The sequence below is a fragment of the Chinchilla lanigera genome, unplaced genomic scaffold, assembly GCF_000276665.1.
Source record: "Chinchilla lanigera isolate Chin_1 unplaced genomic scaffold, ChiLan1.0 scaffold00021, whole genome shotgun sequence".
Taxonomy (NCBI): domain Eukaryota; kingdom Metazoa; phylum Chordata; class Mammalia; order Rodentia; family Chinchillidae; genus Chinchilla; species Chinchilla lanigera.
In genome coordinates, this window is record NW_004955422.1 from 25086714 (window position 1) to 25107857 (window position 21144).

At 44.4% G+C, this 21144-nt stretch overlaps 1 protein-coding gene and 1 long non-coding RNA gene across 11 annotated transcripts in view; one reads left to right on the forward strand and one right to left on the reverse strand.

Annotated features, from left to right (window-relative positions):
- Window positions 1-21144, forward strand: part of LOC102022935 — a 65711-nt gene that overhangs the window by 44228 nt on the left and 339 nt on the right. For 4 of the 7 annotated variants that reach the window (XR_001233921.1, XR_001233918.1, XR_001233919.1 and 1 more), the window contains exon 3: window positions 20906-21101. This is a non-coding gene — a long non-coding RNA (uncharacterized LOC102022935). Of the gene's footprint in view, window positions 1-11417; window positions 11648-20905; window positions 21102-21144 lie in introns of all 7 variants that reach the window. The other 3 variants (XR_001233924.1, XR_001233922.1, XR_001233923.1) reach the window with 1 other exon arrangement.
- The window catches only part of Dlgap4 (discs, large (Drosophila) homolog-associated protein 4), a 122325-nt gene continuing 113381 nt past the window's right edge, over window positions 12201-21144 (reverse strand). For all 4 annotated transcript variants that reach the window (XM_005384741.2, XM_005384740.2, XM_005384743.2 and 1 more), the window contains 3 exons: window positions 15704-15795; window positions 14696-14851; window positions 12201-13929 (listed from right to left, as the gene is read on the reverse strand). In XM_005384741.2, coding sequence (XP_005384798.1) covers window positions 13711-13929; window positions 14696-14851; window positions 15704-15795 — 467 coding nt within the window. In that variant the 3' untranslated portion in view covers window positions 12201-13710. The remainder of the gene's footprint in view (window positions 13930-14695; window positions 14852-15703; window positions 15796-21144) is intronic.

A 21144-nucleotide genomic window follows, 5' to 3' on the forward strand; every position in this document is an offset into this window, starting at 1 on the left:
CCCGCCCCATAATGTCCTTTATGGAAATTTGTTACATGTCTTTAGTGTGCCTGGGTTTGTGTGTGTGGTAAGACAGACTTAATATGAAGTTTGTCGTAGGGCGCCCCCCTCCCCTCTTATTTTGCGGTACTGGGAATTGGATCAGAGGCTTTTCACTGAGCTCCATCCCACTCTATTTATTTTATTGAGGCTTTTTTGGACGCGTGCAGTGATGACCCGATGGACCAAGCCTTTGCCCTCCGGCCTTGGCAGGACACTCAGCACCCAGACTCCAGCACTGGGCCGTGTGGCACCTGTGATGAACCTTCTAAGCCAAGCTTGTCCTAACTCTGCCTCGTTGTCCGTTCCCACTAGCGTGTGTGAGGGTTCCGGTTTCTCTGCTTTCCCACCACTGCTGCTTGTTGGGTTTGATTCTCACCATCTAATGATGTGTGAAAGTCTTTTTTTCCTTTCCAACAGTGTCTCAGAGTTGTCCAGGTCTCCTTGAAATTGCAGTCATCCTGCCTCATCGCTCCCAAGTCTGGGTTACAGGTGGGATTACAGGTGTGTGCCACCAAACCCAGCTTACTGTGGTTTTGCTTTGCATTTACCAAATGAATAATGATGTTGAAGGTCCTTGGACATTTATATATATTCTTTAGGGAAATATTTATTTAGATCTTTCACGCAGTTAAAAATTTGTGTTGTTGTTGAGTTGTGAGATGGTATATTTTGGATAATAGCTTATCAGATCTATGATTTACAAATGCTTTCTTTCATTCCGTGATTATCTTTTCACTTTTTTTTTGAGAGGGGGTCTCGGTTTGTAGTTCAGACTGGCCTTGAACACTCAGTGGTCATCCTGCCTCAGCCTCCTGAATGCTGAGATTACAGACCTGTGTCACCACACCTGGCATCTTTTCACTTTCTTTCTTTTTGAGATAGCTTCTCATTATATGGTTCAGGCTGGCTGTGAACTCACTGTGCAGCCCAGGCTGGCCTCCAATTCATAGTGATCCTTCTGCCTCAGCCTCCCCAGTGCTGGGATTATAGGTGTGCACCACCATACTCGGCTTCATTTTCTTCATTTTGGAATCACAGATCTTTTTGTTTTTGTTTTTGGTACTGCAAATTGAACTCAGGACCTTGTCCTTGGCCAGGCAGGTGTTGTGCTACTGAGCTATATCCCTGGCCTTCACAAATGTTTTCAACTGTGATGTTTAATTTTTTTCCTTGGTTGTCTTTGGTGACACATGCAAGAAGCTATTGCCTAATCTAAGGTCATGAAAATTTAGTTTTATTCTAAGAGATTTATAGTTTCAGTTCTTTTTAGTGTGTGTTTTAAAAATTTTATCGGTACACTTTATATACATAATGATCACATTCATTGTAAGGAATTTGTACCTGTACATGATGTATCTTTTTTCTTCATTCCCCTCCCCTCCTTCCAACCCTTCTTCCCCTGCTTATTTACAAAAGCTTTGTTTCCATTTTTCCCTTCTATTATTTTTTTTCTTGTGCCCACTTTCCTTTCTCCCTCCCCCCTCCCTTTTTCCCCTTCTCATTTGAACATTTTCTTCCCATTTCCCAGTATCTACTATACATTTTGGTCCTTATTTACACTTTGGATTTCTCACACCAGAGAAACAATATGGTATTTACATGTTTATCTGATTTATTTCACTTAAGAGTATAGTCCCAAGCTGGATCCATTTAGCTAGAAATGTCTCAAGCTTATCTTTCTTTGTGGCTGAGTAGTACTTCAGTGTATAAAAAAAAACCCACATTTTCTTTATCCATTCATTGGTTGAAGGGCATTTGGGCTGTTTCCAAGATTTAGCTCTTACAAACTGTGCCAGTATAAACATGGATGTGTGTGTATCTCTGTGGTATGATGCTTTTAAGTCTTTCAGGAAGATACCAAGAAGGGAAATAGCTGGGTCCAATGGGACCTCCAATCCTAGGTTTTCTTTTTTTTGGTACTAGGAATTGAACTCAGAACTCTGCACTTGCCAGGCAGGCGCTGTGCTGCTGAGCTGTGTCCCTGGCCCCAATCCTAGTTTTTTGAGGAATCTCGACACTGACGTCCACAGTGGTTGCACTAGTTCACACTTCTACCAATAGTGGAGAAGGGTTTCTTTCCCCTCACAACCCCACCAGCATTCATTATTGGTTGATTTCTTGATAATAGCCATTCCTTCTGGAGTGAAATGGAATCTCAGTGTTGTTTTAATTTGCATCTCTTGAATGACCAATGATGTTGAATATTTTCTCATATATTTCTTTGCCATTTTTACTCTTCATCTGAGAAGTGTCTGTTCATTTCAGAAGCCCATTTTTGGATTCTGTCTTTAAATTTGGGGGTGTCTAAGTGTTTTGAGTTCTTCACATATTCTTGATATTAGTCCTTTCTCTGAGAACAGCTAGCAAAAATTTCTTCCTATACTGTGGGTTATCTTTTCACTCTGATTTTTTTTTTTTGGTACCAGAAATTGAACTCATGACCTCATGTCTTTTCACTCTGTTGCAAAAGCTTTTTAATAAGATGAGATCCAGTTGTTGATTCTTTGTGATATTTCTTGTGGAGTAGGGTTTTGTTTATAAAATCTTGCTTATAACAGTGTCTTCAAGAATTTTACCTGTTTTGTCTTCCAGCAGATTTAGTGTTTCTGTTTTAATATTTAGATCTTTGATCTATTTCAGTTTTAGCTTGCTGCGTGGTGAAAGATACGGGTCTAGTTTTAATCTTTGGCATGTGCAAAGCCAGTTTTTCCAGCACCACTTATTAAAGAGGCTGTCTTTCTTGTCGTGAAGGTGTTTGGCTCCTTTGTCAAGATAGAGGGTGGCTGAGTATGTCTGGAGTTGTTTTTGCATCTTCTAATCTGTTCCATTGATCCTTGGGTCTGTTTTTTTTTTTGTTGTTGTTGTCGTTGTTACTGGTTTTCTTGCCAGTACCATGCTGTTTTTATCATAGTAGCTTTTTAGTATAATTTCAAGTCAGGGATCGTGATGCCCCCTGCCTTGCCTTTGTTGCCCAGAATTGTTTTTGCTCTTCTAGGTCTCTTGTGGTTCCAAATAAATTTTAGGAATTTTTCTCTTATTCTGTCAGGTATACTATTGGTATTTTGATTGGGATTGCATTAAATCTGTATAACAATTTAGGAGTATGGCCATTTTCACTATGTTGGTTCTTCCTGCCCAACAACAAGGGATATCTTTACATTTTCTGATATCTGTTTTGATCTTTTTCAGAGTACTGTAGTTTTTAAGGTAAAGATCTTTTAGTACTTTATTAGATTGATTCCTAAGAATTTCATTTTTTTTTATATACTGTGAAAGGTGTTGCCCTGATTTCTCTCAGTGAGATTGTTATTCACATACAGGAACGCTGTTGACTTTTGAGTGTTGACTCTGTATCCAGCTATGCTACTGAATTTGATTATTAAATCTAGAAGTCTTTCCTGGAGTTTTTGGGGTCCTCTATGTAGAATATCATGTCATCTAGAAATAATGTTAATTTAACTTGTTCCTTTTCTATCAGTGAGGAACCACTCAGATTGCTTCAAAGCTCAGGGCTGTCTAAGGACACATGATTATGTGATCCTGTTTGTCTAGCACAGGCTCACAGGGGGATGCAATTATGTAACCATGACTTAGCACAGGTAAAACACACGTGTTGGTTATAGTACTATGTAAAAATGTAAATATGAGGTAACAACCTCTGTAAGAATTATACAATAAAGATGCAGGTGGCTCTTGTACTCTGCTCTACTCTGCTGGCTGCTGTTGTTGCTGATGTCTTGCACACGTGCATTCTTTAACCTTGGGACCTCACCCACAAAAATCTCCTTTTGCCCCCCAGTGGGCCGACAGTATCCTTATTCCTTTTATTTCTTTCTCTTGTCTAATTGTTCTGGCTAATGTTTTCAAAACTATATTGAATAGCATGGTGATGGTGGACATCCTTGTCCTTTTCCTCATTTTAGAGTGAAAGCTTTCAGTTTTTGTCCATTTGTATGATGTTGGTTGTTGGTTTATCATTGGTGGTGGTACGTTTTTGTCTAGATGTTCCTGCCCCCCCGCAAGGCCTCATGCACTTTTAAATGGGGCTTGTTCTGAGGTAGCTGAATCTAGAGTTTATGATTGATTCATGTATGGTTCAATGCTACGATTAAGGGTGCTGAGATTAAGGATGGGTGATTGCTTCGTCAGTCCACTGATTGGATTGGCACTGCCCTAATTCCAGCAGCGTGGATAAGATTAAAGAAGGGGAAGGAGGCTTGTCTTCCCCCTTTCTCTCTCTCTCTCTCTCTGTCTCTCTCTCTCTCTTTCTTTTTTTCTATCCCTCTCTCTCCCTCCCCACCTCCCTCGTTGCTTTTTCTGTCTTCCACTGGTATCAACTGTTGCCCCTCTGTCAGATGGATTTTATCAGACTGAAATAAGACCATCTATTTCAGTTTTCTGTAGGGTTTTTCTTGTAAATGGGCATTGGACTTTGTTGGATGCTTTTTCTGCATCTGTTGAGATGGTCATGTGGTTTTTGTCCTTGGCTCTGATAATACAGTATATTAACTTGTTGATTTGTGTATGTTGAACCATCCCTAGGATGAATCCTACCTGGTGATAGTGTATAAGCATTCTGTTTTCCAATTATCTTTTTGAGAGTTTTTGTATTTCTATTCAGGAGATTGGCCTGTAGTTCTATTTTCTGGATGTATCCTTCTCTGGTTTTGGTATCAGGGTAATGTTTGCTTACAGGGATGAATTTGGGGGTGTTGCTTCCTTTTAAATATCATTGAAGAGTTTGAGAAGTAGTGGGATTAGGTCCTCTCTAAATTTCTTGTAGAATTCAGCAGTGAATCCATCAAGGCTTAGGCTTTTCTTTGTTGGTAGGTTTTTAATTACATCTTCAATTTCAGTGATTGATACTGGTTTATTTAGAATTTTTATATCTTTATTCAGCTTTGGTAATTCATATGTATCTACGAATCTGTCCATTTCTTCTGTGTTTTCCATCTTATTAGAATATAGTTTCTCAAAGTGTAAGTATTGATGATCTGGATTTCTTCAGGATCCATTGTGATTTTAATCTTTTTATTCCTAACTGCCTGGACTTGGGTCTTTTCTTTTTTAGATAAGGTTGCCTACATAAGGGCTTGTCAATTTTATTTAGTCTTTCAAAGAACCAACTCTTTGTTTGTTTTGATGGCTACCGGGAATCAAACTCAGGACCTTGTGCTTTGCCAGGCAGGCGCTTGTACCACCGAGCTATATCCCCGGCCCGAACCAACTCTTTGATTCATTGATTTCTTTGTATTGTTCTCTTAGTCTCCATTGCATTAATTTCTGCTCTCATCTTTGTAATTTCCTCCCTCATACGAGCTTTGGGCTGGACTTACTCTTCTGTCTCTAGAAGCTTGAGGTTGAACATTAGGTTGTTTGTTTGCACTTGCTCTGTTTTTCTCATATGGAAATTGCCGTTATAGATTTTACTCATAGCACTGCTTTCATTGTGTATCATAACTTCCGGCATGTTGTATTGGCATTATCATTTAATTGTAGAAGCTGTCTAATAACCTCAATTTCATCTGTGACCCATTGGTTGTTCAGGTGTTGGTTTGTTGGTTTGTTTTGGAGACAGGGACTTATGTAGCGCATGAACTTGCTTCTGTAGCCCAGGCTGACCTTGAACTCACAGAAATCCTCCTGCCTCAGCCTCCTAGGTGCTGTCAGGTATATGCCACTATGCCTGGCAGGAGGTGTTATTTAATTTTTATGTGTTTATGAAGTTCTTGTGGTTTCTTTTGCCATTGATTTCCAGTTTCATTGCAGTATGGTCTGATAATATGCATGAGATAATTTCAGTTCCTTTGCATTTACTTGAGCATTTTGTATGAGGTAGTATGTGGTCTATTTCGAAGAGTATGTCATGTGCTGCCAAGAAGAATGTGTATTCTGGTGTTGTGGGCTGGAATACTCAAGTTCATTTGTTCAAGAGTTTGATTTAGTTCTGACATTTCTTTGTTGATTTTTTTTTTTTTTTTTTGTAACAACAGATTATTGAGGTCTCACATTATGATTGTATTAGGGGTTATTTGATTTTTGTTTGTTTTTTGGTTTGTTTTGAGACAGGGTTTCACTATGCAGGCCAGGCTGTCCTTGAAGTCACTTTGTAGCCTAGGCTAGCCTTGAACTCAGTGGTCCTCCTACCTCAGCCACCTGAGTGCTGGGATTACAGGTGTACGCCACCATGCCAGGCCCTTATTTAATTTTTCATGTATGTTAATACTTGTTTCATATAGTTGGGTGTGCTGGTATTTGGTGCATATATATATTTATTTTTATCATCTCCTACTTTTGGATTGTTCCCTTTAAAAGGATGTTGTTACCTTCCTTGTCTCTCTTAATCAGTATTGGCTTGAGATCCACTTTGTCTGTAAATAGAATAGCTGCCCTTGCTTTTTTCTGGTTCCTGTTGCATGACTTGTTTGACTTTTAGTCTGTGAGTTTCTTTTTAAATTAGATGTGTTTCTTGTATGCAGCATATTGTTGGATCTTGCTTCTTGATCCATTGCCAGTATATGTCTTTTGATTGGTGAATTGAGACCATTTACATTGATGGTTGTAACTGATATGCATTGACTTACCTTTGTCATGTTATTTTTCCTGTTGTTTGCTCCCCTTTTCCTACCCTGTTTAATTGCTTGCCTGGCCTGTTGGATTCATTCTGTTGGAGTTCATAGACTTGTATATAGTCTTTGTTTTCTCTTTCTAGACTTCCCTTCAGAACATTTTGGAGTGCTAGTTGGGTATTCATGAATTTCCTCAGGTTTTGTCATGGAAGTATCTTATTTCTCCATCAATTTTTTTTTTTTTTTGAGACAAGGCCTTGTTATGTAGTTCAAGCTATCTTTTAAACTCACTGTTTAATCCAGGCAGGCCTGGAACTTGCAGCAATCCTCCTTCCTCAGTGTCCCAAGTGGTGGGATTACAGGCATGTGCCACCACGCCTGGCTTTTCCATCATGTTTGAAAGATAGTTTTATAGGGTACATCAATCTGGGTTGGAGGTTGTTTTAGGGCTTGAAATACTTCAAGCTCCTCTTGACTTGAGGGTTTGTATTTAGAAGTCTGCTGTGATTTTGATGGGATTTCTTTGATGGGGATTTGTTTCTTTACTATAACAGCTTTTAATATTCTTGTGTTGAATTTTTGGAATCTTCACTATTATATAGGTTGGTGTAGATTTTTTTTTTTTTTTAGCATGGATAATTTGAGTTCTATGTGGCTCACTTTTCTGTGTGTCAAATTCTTTTTCCATGCTTGGAAAGTTTTTTGCCATGACTTCTGTGAACAGGTTTTTTTTATGTCATTTGTGCTATCTCCTGCTTTTTCATTGACTCGGATCAATCTTATGTTTTTCTTCTTTGCGTCATCTAGCCAGGCGTTGATTTTTTTTTTTTTTTTTTAAGAAATGACTCTTTTCGTGATAACTAATCTCAATCCTGTCATCTATTTCTGATATTCTGTCCTCTGTTGGCTCATTCTGCTGCATTATACTTTCAGTGGGATTTTTAATCTCTTGGATATCTGAATGTTTCATGGATTCCATTTCTTTCCTATGTTGGGCATTCATGGTTTCCATCATTTTCCTAAGTTTCTCTCTTCTTTTTTTTAATGTGTATTTGCTCTAGAGTCACTGACTATGTCCTTCATTATGGTCACCATCTCTGTAGTTCTCTGAGAAATTATTTCTGATTTGTTTTGTTTGTTTGTTTTTGTAGAGCCTTATTATGTGCTTTGCTGCTTGCATTGTTAACCACTTCAGAGAGTCCAGATGGGTGGTTTTCAGATTGTTCACTTCCTACTCCTAGGTTTGCCTTTGGCGAGCTGGAAGTTTGGGGTTGCATCTTGCTCTTGAGCATCTGCTCATTTCTTTTTTTTAAAGTGTAATTCCTAGGTTATGCTTATAAATTGCTTACAGCAAGTAGCTTTATTGCGAGTACTTTGAACACTTAGGAAATGGTATTAACTGTGGATTTTCTGCTTGAAGTTAGTATCTTTACAATACTTTTATAGCTTGAAGAAATTATTTTAGTTTTTTTTGGATGGAGATGTATTTGTCATTCCCATTACTGGTGCTATTAACTTTGACCACCTAGTTAAAATAGTGTCTGGGTAAATAGGTTCATCCATCATAAAATTAATACTTTTTCCTTTTGTAATTAGTTTATTCATGAATAAGGAATTTGTGGGATGCTATTTTGAGACTGAATATTCTGGTCCTCATCAAACTTTCACCCATTGCTCTTTTTCACTTTTGCAAAGCTGGGGATGGAACCTAGGGCCTCACATGTGCTAGGAAAGTACTCTACCCCTGAGCTACATCCCCTGCCCATACCCGTTATTTCTAACATTTGATGATATCATTATTGCAATTATGGTTGCTAAACAGAAATTTTCTAAGTCCTAAATTTCTGCTACTTTATCAGTTGGTGGGTTATTCATTTTGAAACTTTATTAGCCATCCAAGTGCATATGTTGCAAGAAGTGTGGACTTCAGGGAGAGATACATTTGCGAATTTAGATATCATTTTAGCCATAAGGGTCCTTAATGGTCCATGTCCCCTGTTTGCCTCATAAGAAACATCATCTCTGCTAACATAGTTTGGAAACAAACCCTAGTGTTGGTTGCTGTCAGAGGCTGGGACTGGAGGTTCTTGTTTCATGGGGCAGGGGGAGTTAGGGGGAGTGTTGTAGCAGGAAATATACCTGACCATTTAAGGCTGGCGCTGGCAGTCAAAGTCCTTGCATGGTGGTCCCTCCCTGAGCAGCATAGTCTCAGGCTTCTGCCTGTGTTCAACCTTGTGTCCAACCTGGAGAACTCCTTCCCATCCTGCAAAACCCAGTCCTGCAAAAAACTTGCCCCTCCCTCCCAAGGTCATTCAGTTAGAAAACCGTACTTGAGGCTCCACCCTGGACTAGGAACTGAGACACAATCAAAAACTTCATTCCTGCCCTCAGGGAGCCACCTTCCCCTAGGTGGAGACGGATGCTTGCATATGCAGGTAGAAATGTCATCACAGCAGTGAGAGCAACAAAGTGTAGAGCAGGGGGCTGACACTGCCCTGCCTAGGAGCAGAGGGAAGAGCCAACGCGCAGTGCTGTGGTGGGAGAGCCTAGTGCCTGTGCTCCGGTAGAGGCTGGAAGGTAGAGTGCAGGGCTGCTGTCATTGGAGGTGTGCTGGGAGTAGCCTCAAGCCCAAGGGGAGGAGGCCAGCTTTTCTCCTGTAGGCAGTAGGCGGGCTACAAAGGGTTCTGTGCAGAGCAGTGTATCCCCCTTGGCATTGAAAGGTTTCCTTGGCTGCCGCAAGGCAGGGGCTAGACTGTCAGTGAGGTCCATGTTGGTTTTGGCCACAGATTCAGATGGGCAGGAGATACACCTTTAGGTTTCTGCCATGAGCGCAGTTCCATTGCTGCTGGCACAGACTGTCTTAGTTGGCCTGTCCTGGGCACCATTTACCCTCGCAGGCTCCACATGACCCTTGGCCCACACAGTGGCTTTCTTTTGCTGTTCTGTGCTTAAGGCCCCGGGGCTCAGTGCTGCTCCTGGTAGCAGCTGGGTCTCCCTTCTCTGCTCTCTAGGTTAGGAGATGGCAGCCCTGCACACCTGGGGGAGCTCGAGGCCCAGAAAGGAAGCTTGAGTCTCCCTGCTCTCACATCTGCAGCCCTGTTTGGGCTTCTTGGGCCGCAAGGTGTCTTAGTCGCCTGTTCCCCTGGGTTTCTTCCTTGATCATCCAATAGCGTCCAGCGGGGGCTTCCTGTCTGTCTCTGCCCTAGGTCTTCTCCATTCCCCTAGGGCCCAGGATTTGGAACCACAGAAGTGGAGGACTCACTGCCAGCTTCTCTGGGAAGCTGCAGTCAGCCTTTCCCTGAAGCGACAGCTGCTTCCCTGACGGGATAGGGTGTTAGGGGAACGGGACAGCATCCAAGTCATGTTCTTGTCAAAGTGGTTACTCTGAATCTAACAGAAGCAGATAAACCCAAATTACACACTGGTCCAAAAGGTGCTTGGATACATTTTATCGCGAAAAATGAAAACTATGATGAGGAAACTTTTTTTTTTTTTTTTTTTTTTGGTTTTTCTCCGGTACCAGTTTTTTTCTTTTTTTTTTTCTTTTTTTTTTTTTTGGTTAAAGACAAGTTGGTTTTTTTTGTTGTTGTTTTGCTTTCCAGTACCGGGAATCAAACTGATGACCCTGTGCTTGCCAGGCAGGCGCTGTGCCACTGAGCTAAATCCCCAGCCCCTGAGGAAACTGTTTTTGATTTAGACATTAGAGAAGCATGGTAGCTGAAAGGAATGTGTGATCCTTAATTGGATCTGCATGGACTAGGGAAAACCATAAAGGCCACAGGTAACTTAGGGTCTCTAGAGTATGTCTGGCACTTAAGGTAGCATTAGTACCTAGGCTTTGAGTACCCTCCTAGGTAGAAGAGGCGCAGGTACAAAGAAGATTCCTTTGTTAATTTTAGAGCAATAAGGGTATTGTCAGACAAGAAATGTCTTTGTGTTGTGGGGGTGTGGATCCCTGCCACTGGGCCAGGAGTGTTGGTTCTAGAGGCTCTGATTCTGCATGCCCTCTCCCAACTCCTCCTCTGATAGCAGGAGAGCGCCTGTTTCCCTGAGGCCTGATCTAACCTCAAGGGCCTTCCTGTGCCACAACAGAAATCTTCAGGTTCTGAAGGGCTAAAGGTCTCCTCAGCCCCTGAAGCCCTTCAGGGGTAGAGCTGGGCTGTTACCTGGCTGGCTTGCTCTCTTCCCCTGCATTCACTCACACCTTTGAACAGCTGGCTCAGTGCTGGGTGTAGAAATGTGGGCCTGGCCCAAACAACTGCAAGTGCAACCTCTTACCCTCAGTTCACCCTGGGTCTCCAGGCAGGTTAGGTCCAGGGAGGCAGCAGCCCCAGACGTCACTGAGAATCACCTATGGTCACTGACACTCAGCCACCACTAACGAAGGTGTATTTGAGCTGGGCATGGTGGCACATGCCTATAATCCCAGTACTCAGGAGACTGAGGCAGGAGGATCACTGCGAGTTTAAAGCCAGCCTGGGCTGCATATTAAGTTTACGACCAGCCTGAACTACATGATGAGACCGTCTCAAAAAACAACAACAACAAAAACACAGTAGGTGAATTGGGATCCAGGTACATGGGGAAGTGCTTTGAGCACAAGGTTCTGGCCACACAGTTGGGAGGACTCAAGAGGAGCTTGCTGGGAAGGGCTTTGCAACCTGGGAAAATTCCTGGAAAAGTGGGATCTGTGCCTCTAGACTTGAGGTCCCTGGTATCCAGCTGGGTCCCAGGGAGAAACAGGGTGACTGTACCTCCAGAGCCCAGCCCAAGAACCTGCTAAAAGCTCTGTTTCTACCACCCAAGGTTGGCACCTACTGCCTGCAGTGTCCTTTCCCCAGCCCTCAAGCTGGTTGGTACCTGCTCATCCTTGTGGTCTGGACCAGAATGTTCCTGCCCAGGCCCAGCTGGGTGTGCTGCTTGGTTCCTGCCACCTTCGTCTGCTGCACTGTATTTTCTACCTGTCATACACTTGAGCTCTGTCTCCCTGGCCACGGTGAGCTCTGCAGGGAGCCTGTGCCCGGCACCGGTGCCTAGTGAGTGTTCGGTGCATGCCTTTGTCGGGCGGTGTGGCTGGTAGGGGACGTGGGGCCCCTATCCTGGAAGATGCGTAATGTCCGGATCTGGTAGTTGCCTGCCCATCCTGATTCCTGTTATAGCAACTATTGATGAAGCACAAATTTGGTTTTTTTCAAACAAGGTCTCACTATGCAGTTCAGGCTGGCCTTGTACTCACTGTGTAGCCCAGGTGGCCTCAAACTTGTTGCGATCCTCCTGCCTCAGCCACCCCAGTGCTGGGATTACAGGTGTGTGCCACCACACCGGGCATAAAGCACTTATTTCTCACAGGAAGATGAGAGAGTAAATGTGACACACATGCTTTCCAGATGGGGGCATGTGCTTCCATTTCCCACCCAGAACCACAGAGTGAGCACGCAATAGAGCTGGAATTAGGGTTTACTCTCATCAGCTGTCTGCAAAGAGCTGTCTTTCGGAGCAGGGGTCTGGCTCAGTTTTGTGGGAGCGTCCACTGCCACCCTCCTTCCTCCATCCCGGCCCATCCCATGCAATAACACCATGAGCCCATAGTACACATTACCTCATTTATTCTCACAACATGCCTGTGAGGTAGGGAGGGGCGGGGACGGTCCCCATTTTACAGAGGAGGAAGTTGAGGCACACAGAGGTCGAGTGACTTGCCCAAGGTCACAGATGGCGGCCAAGCTGGAATGGGGCCCTAGAGCAGGCCCTCAGTTCACCCCTGCAGCACGCACCAGACAAGCTGTCTCCAGTGCCCTCGATCGTATACACAGTATAGAGCAGCCCCTTGTGTGCTGAGCTCTGCTGCACACGGCCCCTGTTGCCTGCCCTTGCCTTGCCCTGCCTTCCCTACCCCACCCTGCAGACCAGGGCCTTTGCAGCTCAGGGCTCGTGCCACCCTGGAAGTGGGGATGCAGGGTGGGATGACTGGGGTAAAAAAAAACAAAAAAACCCAAAACAACAGAAAACTCAGAGGCTGGGCTGATAGGAGGGAAGGACCCCCCCCCCCCCGAAAAGGAGGCTGCTTACACACAAGGTATATATTTTTACACACACTTGTACACACACCTAGATATAGTACATGTAAAAATATATGCTATTCACACTCCTGCCAGGTGCCCGAGAGCCGGTGGCGGTGGCGGCAGCGCTGGTGGGCATGGGTGAGCAGGTGGGCGTTAAATATACACTCTAAGGTCTATGTGCATATGTACACATATGTGCACACTGCCACCTGCCCTCGGGGACTGGACACAGGCGTGGCCACAGACAGACAACCCCCTTGAAGCCACTGTGAGTCCTAAGTCTGCTGAAGGAAGAAGGGGCTGGAAAGAAAGCAGCTGGAGTCTGGGGTGTGGTAACGGGCTTCACCTTACTTCTCCCGAGACCAACACCTTGCTCGTCTGCTGAGAGATGAGTCCTGCCTGACCCTACCTAGGGCTGGCAGGTCCCAGCGGAGGGCAGCCCGTCTGTGTGCACGCGTGCAAGCGTGTGTGAGCACTTGGTGGGAGAGGGGGATGCGTGTCCATCTTGCTGTTCTCTGGGCCCTCAGCCACAAAAAGGACTGAACCAGAAAGCCGCTGGCCTTGATGGTGACCCCTGTGTGAGCTCTGAAGGGAAAAGAAAAATGTAGAATGAAAAATCCAAGGTCAGAACAGGGCAGCTGGGAGGAGGGACATGGCAGGTGCCCAAGGCTACCCTTGGACTGTCGTCGTCTTGTAAACAAGCTAGTTTAAGTTCTCATTAGATAGAACAAGTAAAAAGACCGCAGTCTGAGGCTGGGCCGGGGAGTTGCTGAAGTCCATCTATCTAGTCCACCACGGCCAGCAAGAGGGAAAAAAAGTTTTCTAATTTTGTTGACGGTTTTTTTGTATGAAGTCTTCATAACCTAAAGCTGAGAGGGACCCAAAAAAGCCAAATTGTGAGCCCTTGTATGCATCAATTTGAAAATTGGCTCAGGGTCTCTAGAGAGAATAACCATACTGCTGATAAAATTTTGCTCCATCTGTACTGATTTTTGTTTTTTCATTATTTAAAACTGTTTCCTTCCTCCTCCATGGTCTCAGAGCCTGGTCTGGGCCTCAGGGACATAAATCTCGATGCTGTCTGCACTTTCTGTGGCTGAATTCTGCCGCACAGAAGCTGCCCGCTTGGCTGCCAGGAGTCTCTTGCGGGCCTCCTGACGCTGCTTGTCCCCTGCATCTGAGGCCTTGTCTCGGCTCACTGCCGGCTTGGATTTGGCTGGCTTCTTTGGGACTGGAGGGGGTGGTTTCTTCTCTTCCTTTAGTGAGACAGTGAGGAGGGAACAAAAATAAAATACAAGTGCCACATTTGCTGTGGTGCTACCCGCTACTATATGCTGTGGCTGGACCCACCGCCCCCGCCCCCGCCCCCGCCCAGCCTCCTTGCACCAGGCACAAGCAACACACATTTGGAATTGAAGCCACAAGAAGCGATGATAGTGGGAGTGGCACAAGGTAAAGGAGCCAAAAGCAAGCGATTAAAATCCTACAATGTTCTAGAAGGAGAGGGCAGACACATCACTTGTTACCACCTTGCTTTGCGCAGTAGGGAACCTGGTCACCCAGCGAGAAATGGGACTTAAATTTAGGGCTTCTGACTCCCAGTCACATTTCACATGCTGTCCGAGGGGATTAGAACTTAGAAGGACCACAGTCTAACAGGGTAGGTGTCACTGGGCCCATACCCCACTCCTGGCAGCAAGGCCCCAGGAGAAAGGACTGCTGTGCTGCCTCCAAGGTTCCAAGAGCCATGTCTCCATTAGTGCTATGGGCACATCTTTCCCAGAACTCCCTTTCCTAAACGTGCAGGGCAGGATAGCATGCTTCAGTGGGCAGCCCCAACTCTACAAAGCGAGCAGCATGCTGGACAGGTGCCAAGCATGGACCCCGCGCAGTGATGGACGTGAGCCCAGCTCAAGACGACACACGGAGAAGGGAGCCAAGCAGCACTGACCGATGTGGGCAGCGTTATTGCCGACCAGGAATTTGTCCCTGGACTTCCCCTCCGCACTGCTCCATGCTCACCTTCCTCTTCTCGGGGGTCTCCACCAGCTGCCAGCTGTTGGCCTTGAGGTGGTAGAGTTCGTCAAACTTCATGCTGATGTCCTCAATGGACAGCTGTAGCAGGTCCCAGAACCCTGCCAGGTCCTGGGCTGTTGGACGTGGGTTGGCATCAGGGTTCTACAGGGCAATCAGAAATCAGTGGGCCAGGAAAGCGGAAGCTTGTCCCACTTCATGGTCCCCTGGCCCTGCCAGCACTGGGTAGGGGCTCACAAAGCCTAGTCCGACTCCCTGGTTCCCGGTGTCCCCGTGAGTATCTCTGTGTGAGTGAATACAGCCAGCTCCTGCCTGGTGCCAGTCCCAGTGGTGGAGACCACTGGGAGAAGGGAACAGTCTCATCATGAGAATAGGCCCTGCACATACATGTGGATTAAGACCATCACACCTGCCATAGGGCTAATGGTGAGGAAGGTACTCCTGTCCGCATGCAGGCAGACCACACTGGTTCTCATTTCACAGGAAGCAGCTCTCAGCCAGGCTTTCCCAGTAAGGTAGGGGGAAGCCAGATTCATTCCCAGGTGGGTGTATCATAGGATCCATGTTGCTTTCCTCCCACTCTGCTGTTCTTTGACAACACAAGCCCAAAATGCCTGTAGGTCCCAGAGACACAGATGCCTTCCATTCTCCCCACCTGAGGGTCACACTTCCACAGGAATGCTGCCCCGGGGTTTGATGGGCCAGCAGACAGGTCCTCTGACAGGTGATCATGAAGGAGGAGATCGACCTGTTGTGTCAGCTTGGACATGAGATAAATGTTAACAAGTGTGCTGACTGACTTGGGAAGTCTCACATGGCTGTTTTTACTCTGTGCAGCAGTCTGATTCAGGAAGGCCATATCTGGCCTTCCCAGTGCAGGAGAAGGGAACAGTAGCACTGTCCCCTTGCTACCAAGAAGGTCATGGAGGCTGAGGACCCACGGGCACGCAGCCCAAGGCTAGAAGCTCTGTGTGCTGGAAGAAGCGCCACACTCACCAAGTTCTGCTCACAGAGGCCCCGGAACTGCTGGAATTTCTGGGACATCAGTAGCTGGGCACTGCCCACAGCACTGAGGACCTTTCCTAAGACTGAGGGAGAAAAGGGGGAAAAGGTAAAACTCAGCTGAGCACATGGTCATATGCATCACTCATCCTTGGGTGATAGCAGCTGCTCCTCTCTACACGTCAGTATACTCTGAGAAAAATGGAAATAATACAGGTGAAGTGAGCTCTCTTCCCTAGTTCCTAAGGACAGTTTATGTTAATTAGGAAAGTGAACCTAAATGGAAAAAAATTCCCAGGAAAACAAATTGCTGTCATGCACTTTAAAAAGAAATAGAAAGTCTGACTAAACCAGTAAGCACTTTTTCAAAATTGAGTAGAAGTTAAAAATCATCTCAGAGTTTGACGTGGTGGTACAGACTTTAATCCTAGCACTTGGGAAGTGGAGGCAGGAATGCCATGAGTTTGAGGCCAGCCTGAACTACATAGCGAGACCCAGTCTCAGAAAAGGAAGCCTGCATGGTTGTTCCCAGCTTTGGGGTCAGTATGTGAGTGAGTGAAGCCAGCCAAATGCTGGGATCCTTGGCAGAAGGAACAGCCTTATTGGGTGAGGTTTTTTACAAAACCTTCAAAAACAGATAACTCTGGCTTATCCACTGAAACTATTCCAGAGACTTAAACAGATATGAAGGGTGACACAATTTTTTTCAGGAACCCGGCAGGCAGGTCAGTCTGCCAAGAACCAGGCACTTCCAGTATTAACAGTAAAACACAAGGGACTGAAGAATCCAGCTGAAAAAATTTTTAAAATAAACATCCTATGAAGCATTTAGCCCAGGGTTACAAGGTTGATTTTTTTGTTTTGTTTTGTGAGACTGGGTCTCACTGTGTAATTCAGGCTGCCCCTGAGCTCACTATGTAGCCCAGGCTAGCCTCGAACTTACGGCACTCTTCCTCTCTCAGCCTCCCCAGTGTTGGGATTACAGCTATGTGCCACCACACCCCACTAAACAAGGCTGACATTTTAGCATGACTTCCAGTTTTAAAGTTAGGGCATAAATAGTATTACCCCATCAGAAATTATTGTAAAGCAAAGTAAGCAAGAAATTGAAGTGCAAATCTCCCACAAAGCTCAAACTTGATGTAGAAGGAAGGTTGTCATGTGCAATGACAACTGCTGTAGATGATGGTTAAAGGTGGGAGGTTTTCTAAATTGTGTGTGTAAGGCCCTGGATTTGATCTCCAGTACCACACCACACACAAAACAGGAGACCTGAAATAAAAATAAGGTGTGGACTATAGCACCAAGAATAACCGGGCTGGTGAGGCCTTTGTAGTTCTCATGATGCAGTTCAGGCTGGCCTTGAACTCAGAGATTCTCCTTCCTCAGCTTCCCAAGTGTTGGGATTACAGGTGTGCCCCACCATGCCTGGCTTGGGCTTTGTATGGTATGTGGCCCTGTGACTGTATGAGGGTGAAGAAAAAGGCAAGAGAATTCACCTGGGCACCTGTCCCCTTCCTGCCAGCCTGAGACATGTCCTGGTTCCTTTCTAACAACCAGCTAGTATACCTGCAAGAGCTCATAAGGAAGAATTCACCTCATTGAGAAATGATGGTAAGGAACCAGTGCAGAAGCTAAAAAAGTGTTACAGGGCGTTTGCACAGAGATGCACCCCCAGCCCTTTTTTATTTTGAGGGAAGGACTTACTAAACTGCCTAGATGGGGCTTGAACTTGTGATCCTCTTACCAGGGGCTCCCAGTGTGCAGATTACAGATGTGTGCCACCACACCTGGACCCAAGCTAGTCTTAAATCTCTGCACTCAAGTGATCCTCCCACCTCAACCTTCCTAGTAGCTGAACTATATATAGGGATGTGCGATCATGACCAGTGCTGACTGAATTTTTAAACCTGTGTATGGTTGAAGAACAAAGGTGGAGGACTCACTTCCCCATGCCAAAAGTTTTTACAAGGCTATAGCAAATGTAACAGTACAGTACTGGCGTAAGTATACACGTGTGTCAGTGCTGGAGTAGAAAGTTCAGAAAGAAAGCCTTACACTTATGGTCAGCTGACCCATGACTAGAGGGTGTCAGGAACAGGGCAAGAATGGTGCCTTAATAAATGGGGCTGAAAGTTGTTCTGCAGGTTGTGGGTTATTGTTACTGAAAAAATAGGGCTGGATATCCAAATGTGAAAGAATGTTAGACTCATATTTTATATCATATATAGAAACCAATTAAAAGGACTTAAATATAAATTATTAGAAGCAAGCAAGAGTAAATTTTCATGACATTGGATTAGTAAATAGTTTCTCAAATCTGGTCTCAAAACGTGATAAAATCAGATTTCATGAAATTAAAAATAGGCTGGGGTGTAGCTTTGTGATAAAGCATATGCTTAGCACAAATTAAAAAAGAAAAAAAAAATAGCCAAAAAGTGGAATAATCCACTGTCCAGCTGGTAACTAGATAAAGCATGACACAGCCATATGATGATCATTCCGCACTGAGACGGCACAAAGTTCTGATATATACTACAGCACGTTAACACTCAATAAATGTGGTAGATAACGTGTGCTTTACTGTGTTAGCTTCTTTATGATTCCATTCAGAGGCAATACCCAGAATACGCAGTGCTACAGAGAATAAAGTACATTAGTGCTAGAACGGGGGTCAGAAAGAGGGGATTAGGAATAATGGTTAAATGGGTACAAGGTTTCTTTTTTGGGATGGTGAAAATGTTATAAAACTACACAGCAGTGACAGTTGCAAAATCCTGTGAATAACAGAATTCACTGAACAGTATACTCTTAGAGGGATGAGTTTTATAGTATGTGAGTTATTTCTTGGGGCTAGTGGTATAACTCAATGGCAAAGTGTATGCCTAGCATGTGTGAGGGCCTGGGCTCAATCCCCAGCACCCCTCATTATATCTCAACAGTGGGTTTTTCATAGAAGAGTGCTTTTTATATATTTTTTATTAATCTACTTGTATTTCACTATTCTAAAAAAAGAATGAAAGAAATGTGCAGAACAAGCCAAATGTGGTAGTACCTGTCTATAATCCCAGGAGGCTGAGGCAGGATTATAAATTTGAGGCCAGCTTGGGCCATCTGGTGAGACTTTGTCTATTTTGGGGGGGGGGGGGTCGTGGTACTGGGAACCAAACTCAGGACTTTGTGCTTGCCAGGCAGGCGCTTGTGCCACTGAGCTATATCCCTGGCCCGTGAGACCATGTCTGAAAGAAGAGGGCATGTACAGTACTGCCAAAGAAAAAAGTTTAGGACCGAAACTATAATTCAACCCCACACTAGTGGAATGGATCACAATGGTGTATTCATATAGCAGAGGGCTACAAATCAATGAAAAGAATGAACTATAGGACCAGGTATTAACATGGGTGAATCTCAGAAAATAATGTTGAATTCAAAAAGGCAAGCCTCACAAAGATACACTACAGTTCTATTAGTATACATTTCACAAGCAAAACAAAAATATATTCCTTTGAGATACAAACATGATACACAGGTGGTAAAAGTACAAAGAAAAGCAAGGGTATAACTAAAAAAATTCAGGGTCCTGCTCACTGCTGTACCAGATACACTGCCAGTTCTTCGTAGGAATAAACCCACATGTAGAAATTACATCAGACCATGTTGTATAGTTTTGGTGGTTTTTTGTTTTTTTGTTTTTTGAGAAATAGGGTCAGGCTGGCCTCAAATTCCTGACAATCCTGCATCAGCCTCCCAAATGCTGGGATTATGCCTGGCTCATGTTATATAGTTGTGAAAAAACAAGCAGATAAAACCTAAAACCCAGGTATCATACATGCTGATTACAAGATGTGATTTTTTTTTTTTTTTTGGTTTTTTGGTTTTTCTCCGGTACCGGGAACCGAACTCACGACCTTGCGCTTGCCAGGCAGGCGCTTTGCCGCTGAGCTAAATCCCCAGCCCCCACAAGATGTGATTGAAGTGGACAGTGAAAGCTCGAAGGAAAACGATGTAAAGAAATGTAGCAGAAAGACACTAAAGGAAGGCTGCTCAGTACCAGAATACACAGAATGAGGTGCTCAGGGAAAACACACATATTCCAACAGAGTGGACCACTAAACATTCACTGAGAAGTGGGGTATGGTGGTGCACGCCTGTAATCCCAGCCCTTGGGAGGCTGAGGCAGAAGGATCACCTTGAGTTCAAGGCCAGGCTGAACTACACAGCAAAACCTTGTCTCTCAAAAAAAACAAAACGAAAGACATTCACTAGGAATATAATTCTCAACTTGGTGTATTTAATAAATCTTTAATATAAGCCAAGCCAAATTTGACAGAATTTCAGAAATGGCCAGACACCATTTTATAGAAAGTAGTAGGATAAAGATACACTGCCAAAACAGTGTAACTAAACTGAGAGAAAAAATTTACAGTTGGCCTTCTCTCTGGCTGCAGTTGACAGCAGCCTCCCACATCCCCTGCTCATTTGCTCGCCCCAAACGCCTCTGCCCCTCCCCCTCTGCTCCATGATGATGGCCTTGCTTTCCTGCCAGGTCTCCTGTCACACTCTGCCCGTCTTTTGTCACACGGAGAGCTGTGCATGCCCTCCTCTGTGCATTAGTTCCTTCTCCCCTACCTATGGCCAACTCCAGCAATTGTTCCTTTTCTATATAGTTAATTTCCCTTCTCCAGTGAATTCATTCTCAGCATGTGAACATGCTTACACTGCACTATTAAAAAACAAAACAAAACACTACCACCATGAACCATCCTCCTCTCTGTGCCCGTATCCCTCCACTTTTCCACCCCAGTGTACAGGAAAACTCAGCACAGCTCTCTATACTTGCGGTCTCAATTACTCCTCCAATCAGGCTACCTGACCTTGCCCTCTCCCTTACAGTTTAAGGTCTCATGTTAGTAGTGCCAGTGATTTGCCATCCGTCAAAACCACAGATCATTTCTTACCACATTACAGTTGTCATGATTATACTGAAATATTTTTACGGTCATCACTACCTTGAGATGACAGTAATCAGATTCACTGATCTTGTCACTTAACTCAGCAACCTGAAAACTGGCTTACATATTTGTACATCAAAGAGCTACATGTGCACTGTCTCACAAATTTAATGTTTCGATACCTATATAACTGGTGTTTAATGGTTTCTTTTGTAATTCTGGTATAATTTTTACTTTATTTTAGGAAAGTGTCCATAGAGGCCTACTGTGACAGTTCATCTTGATCATCTACTTCACTGGACGGGTAAATGCCTAGGGAAATTCACAAGAGTACACTTCTGAGCGTGTCTGGGCATTTCCAAGACAACTGGATCACGAGGACACCAAGTTCATCAGTGGATGAATGCCGTGAGTGAGATGGCGTCATGGCGTTGTTGAAGGTGATGGAACCAGGAGGTGGGGCCTGGCTGGAGGGTGACCTGG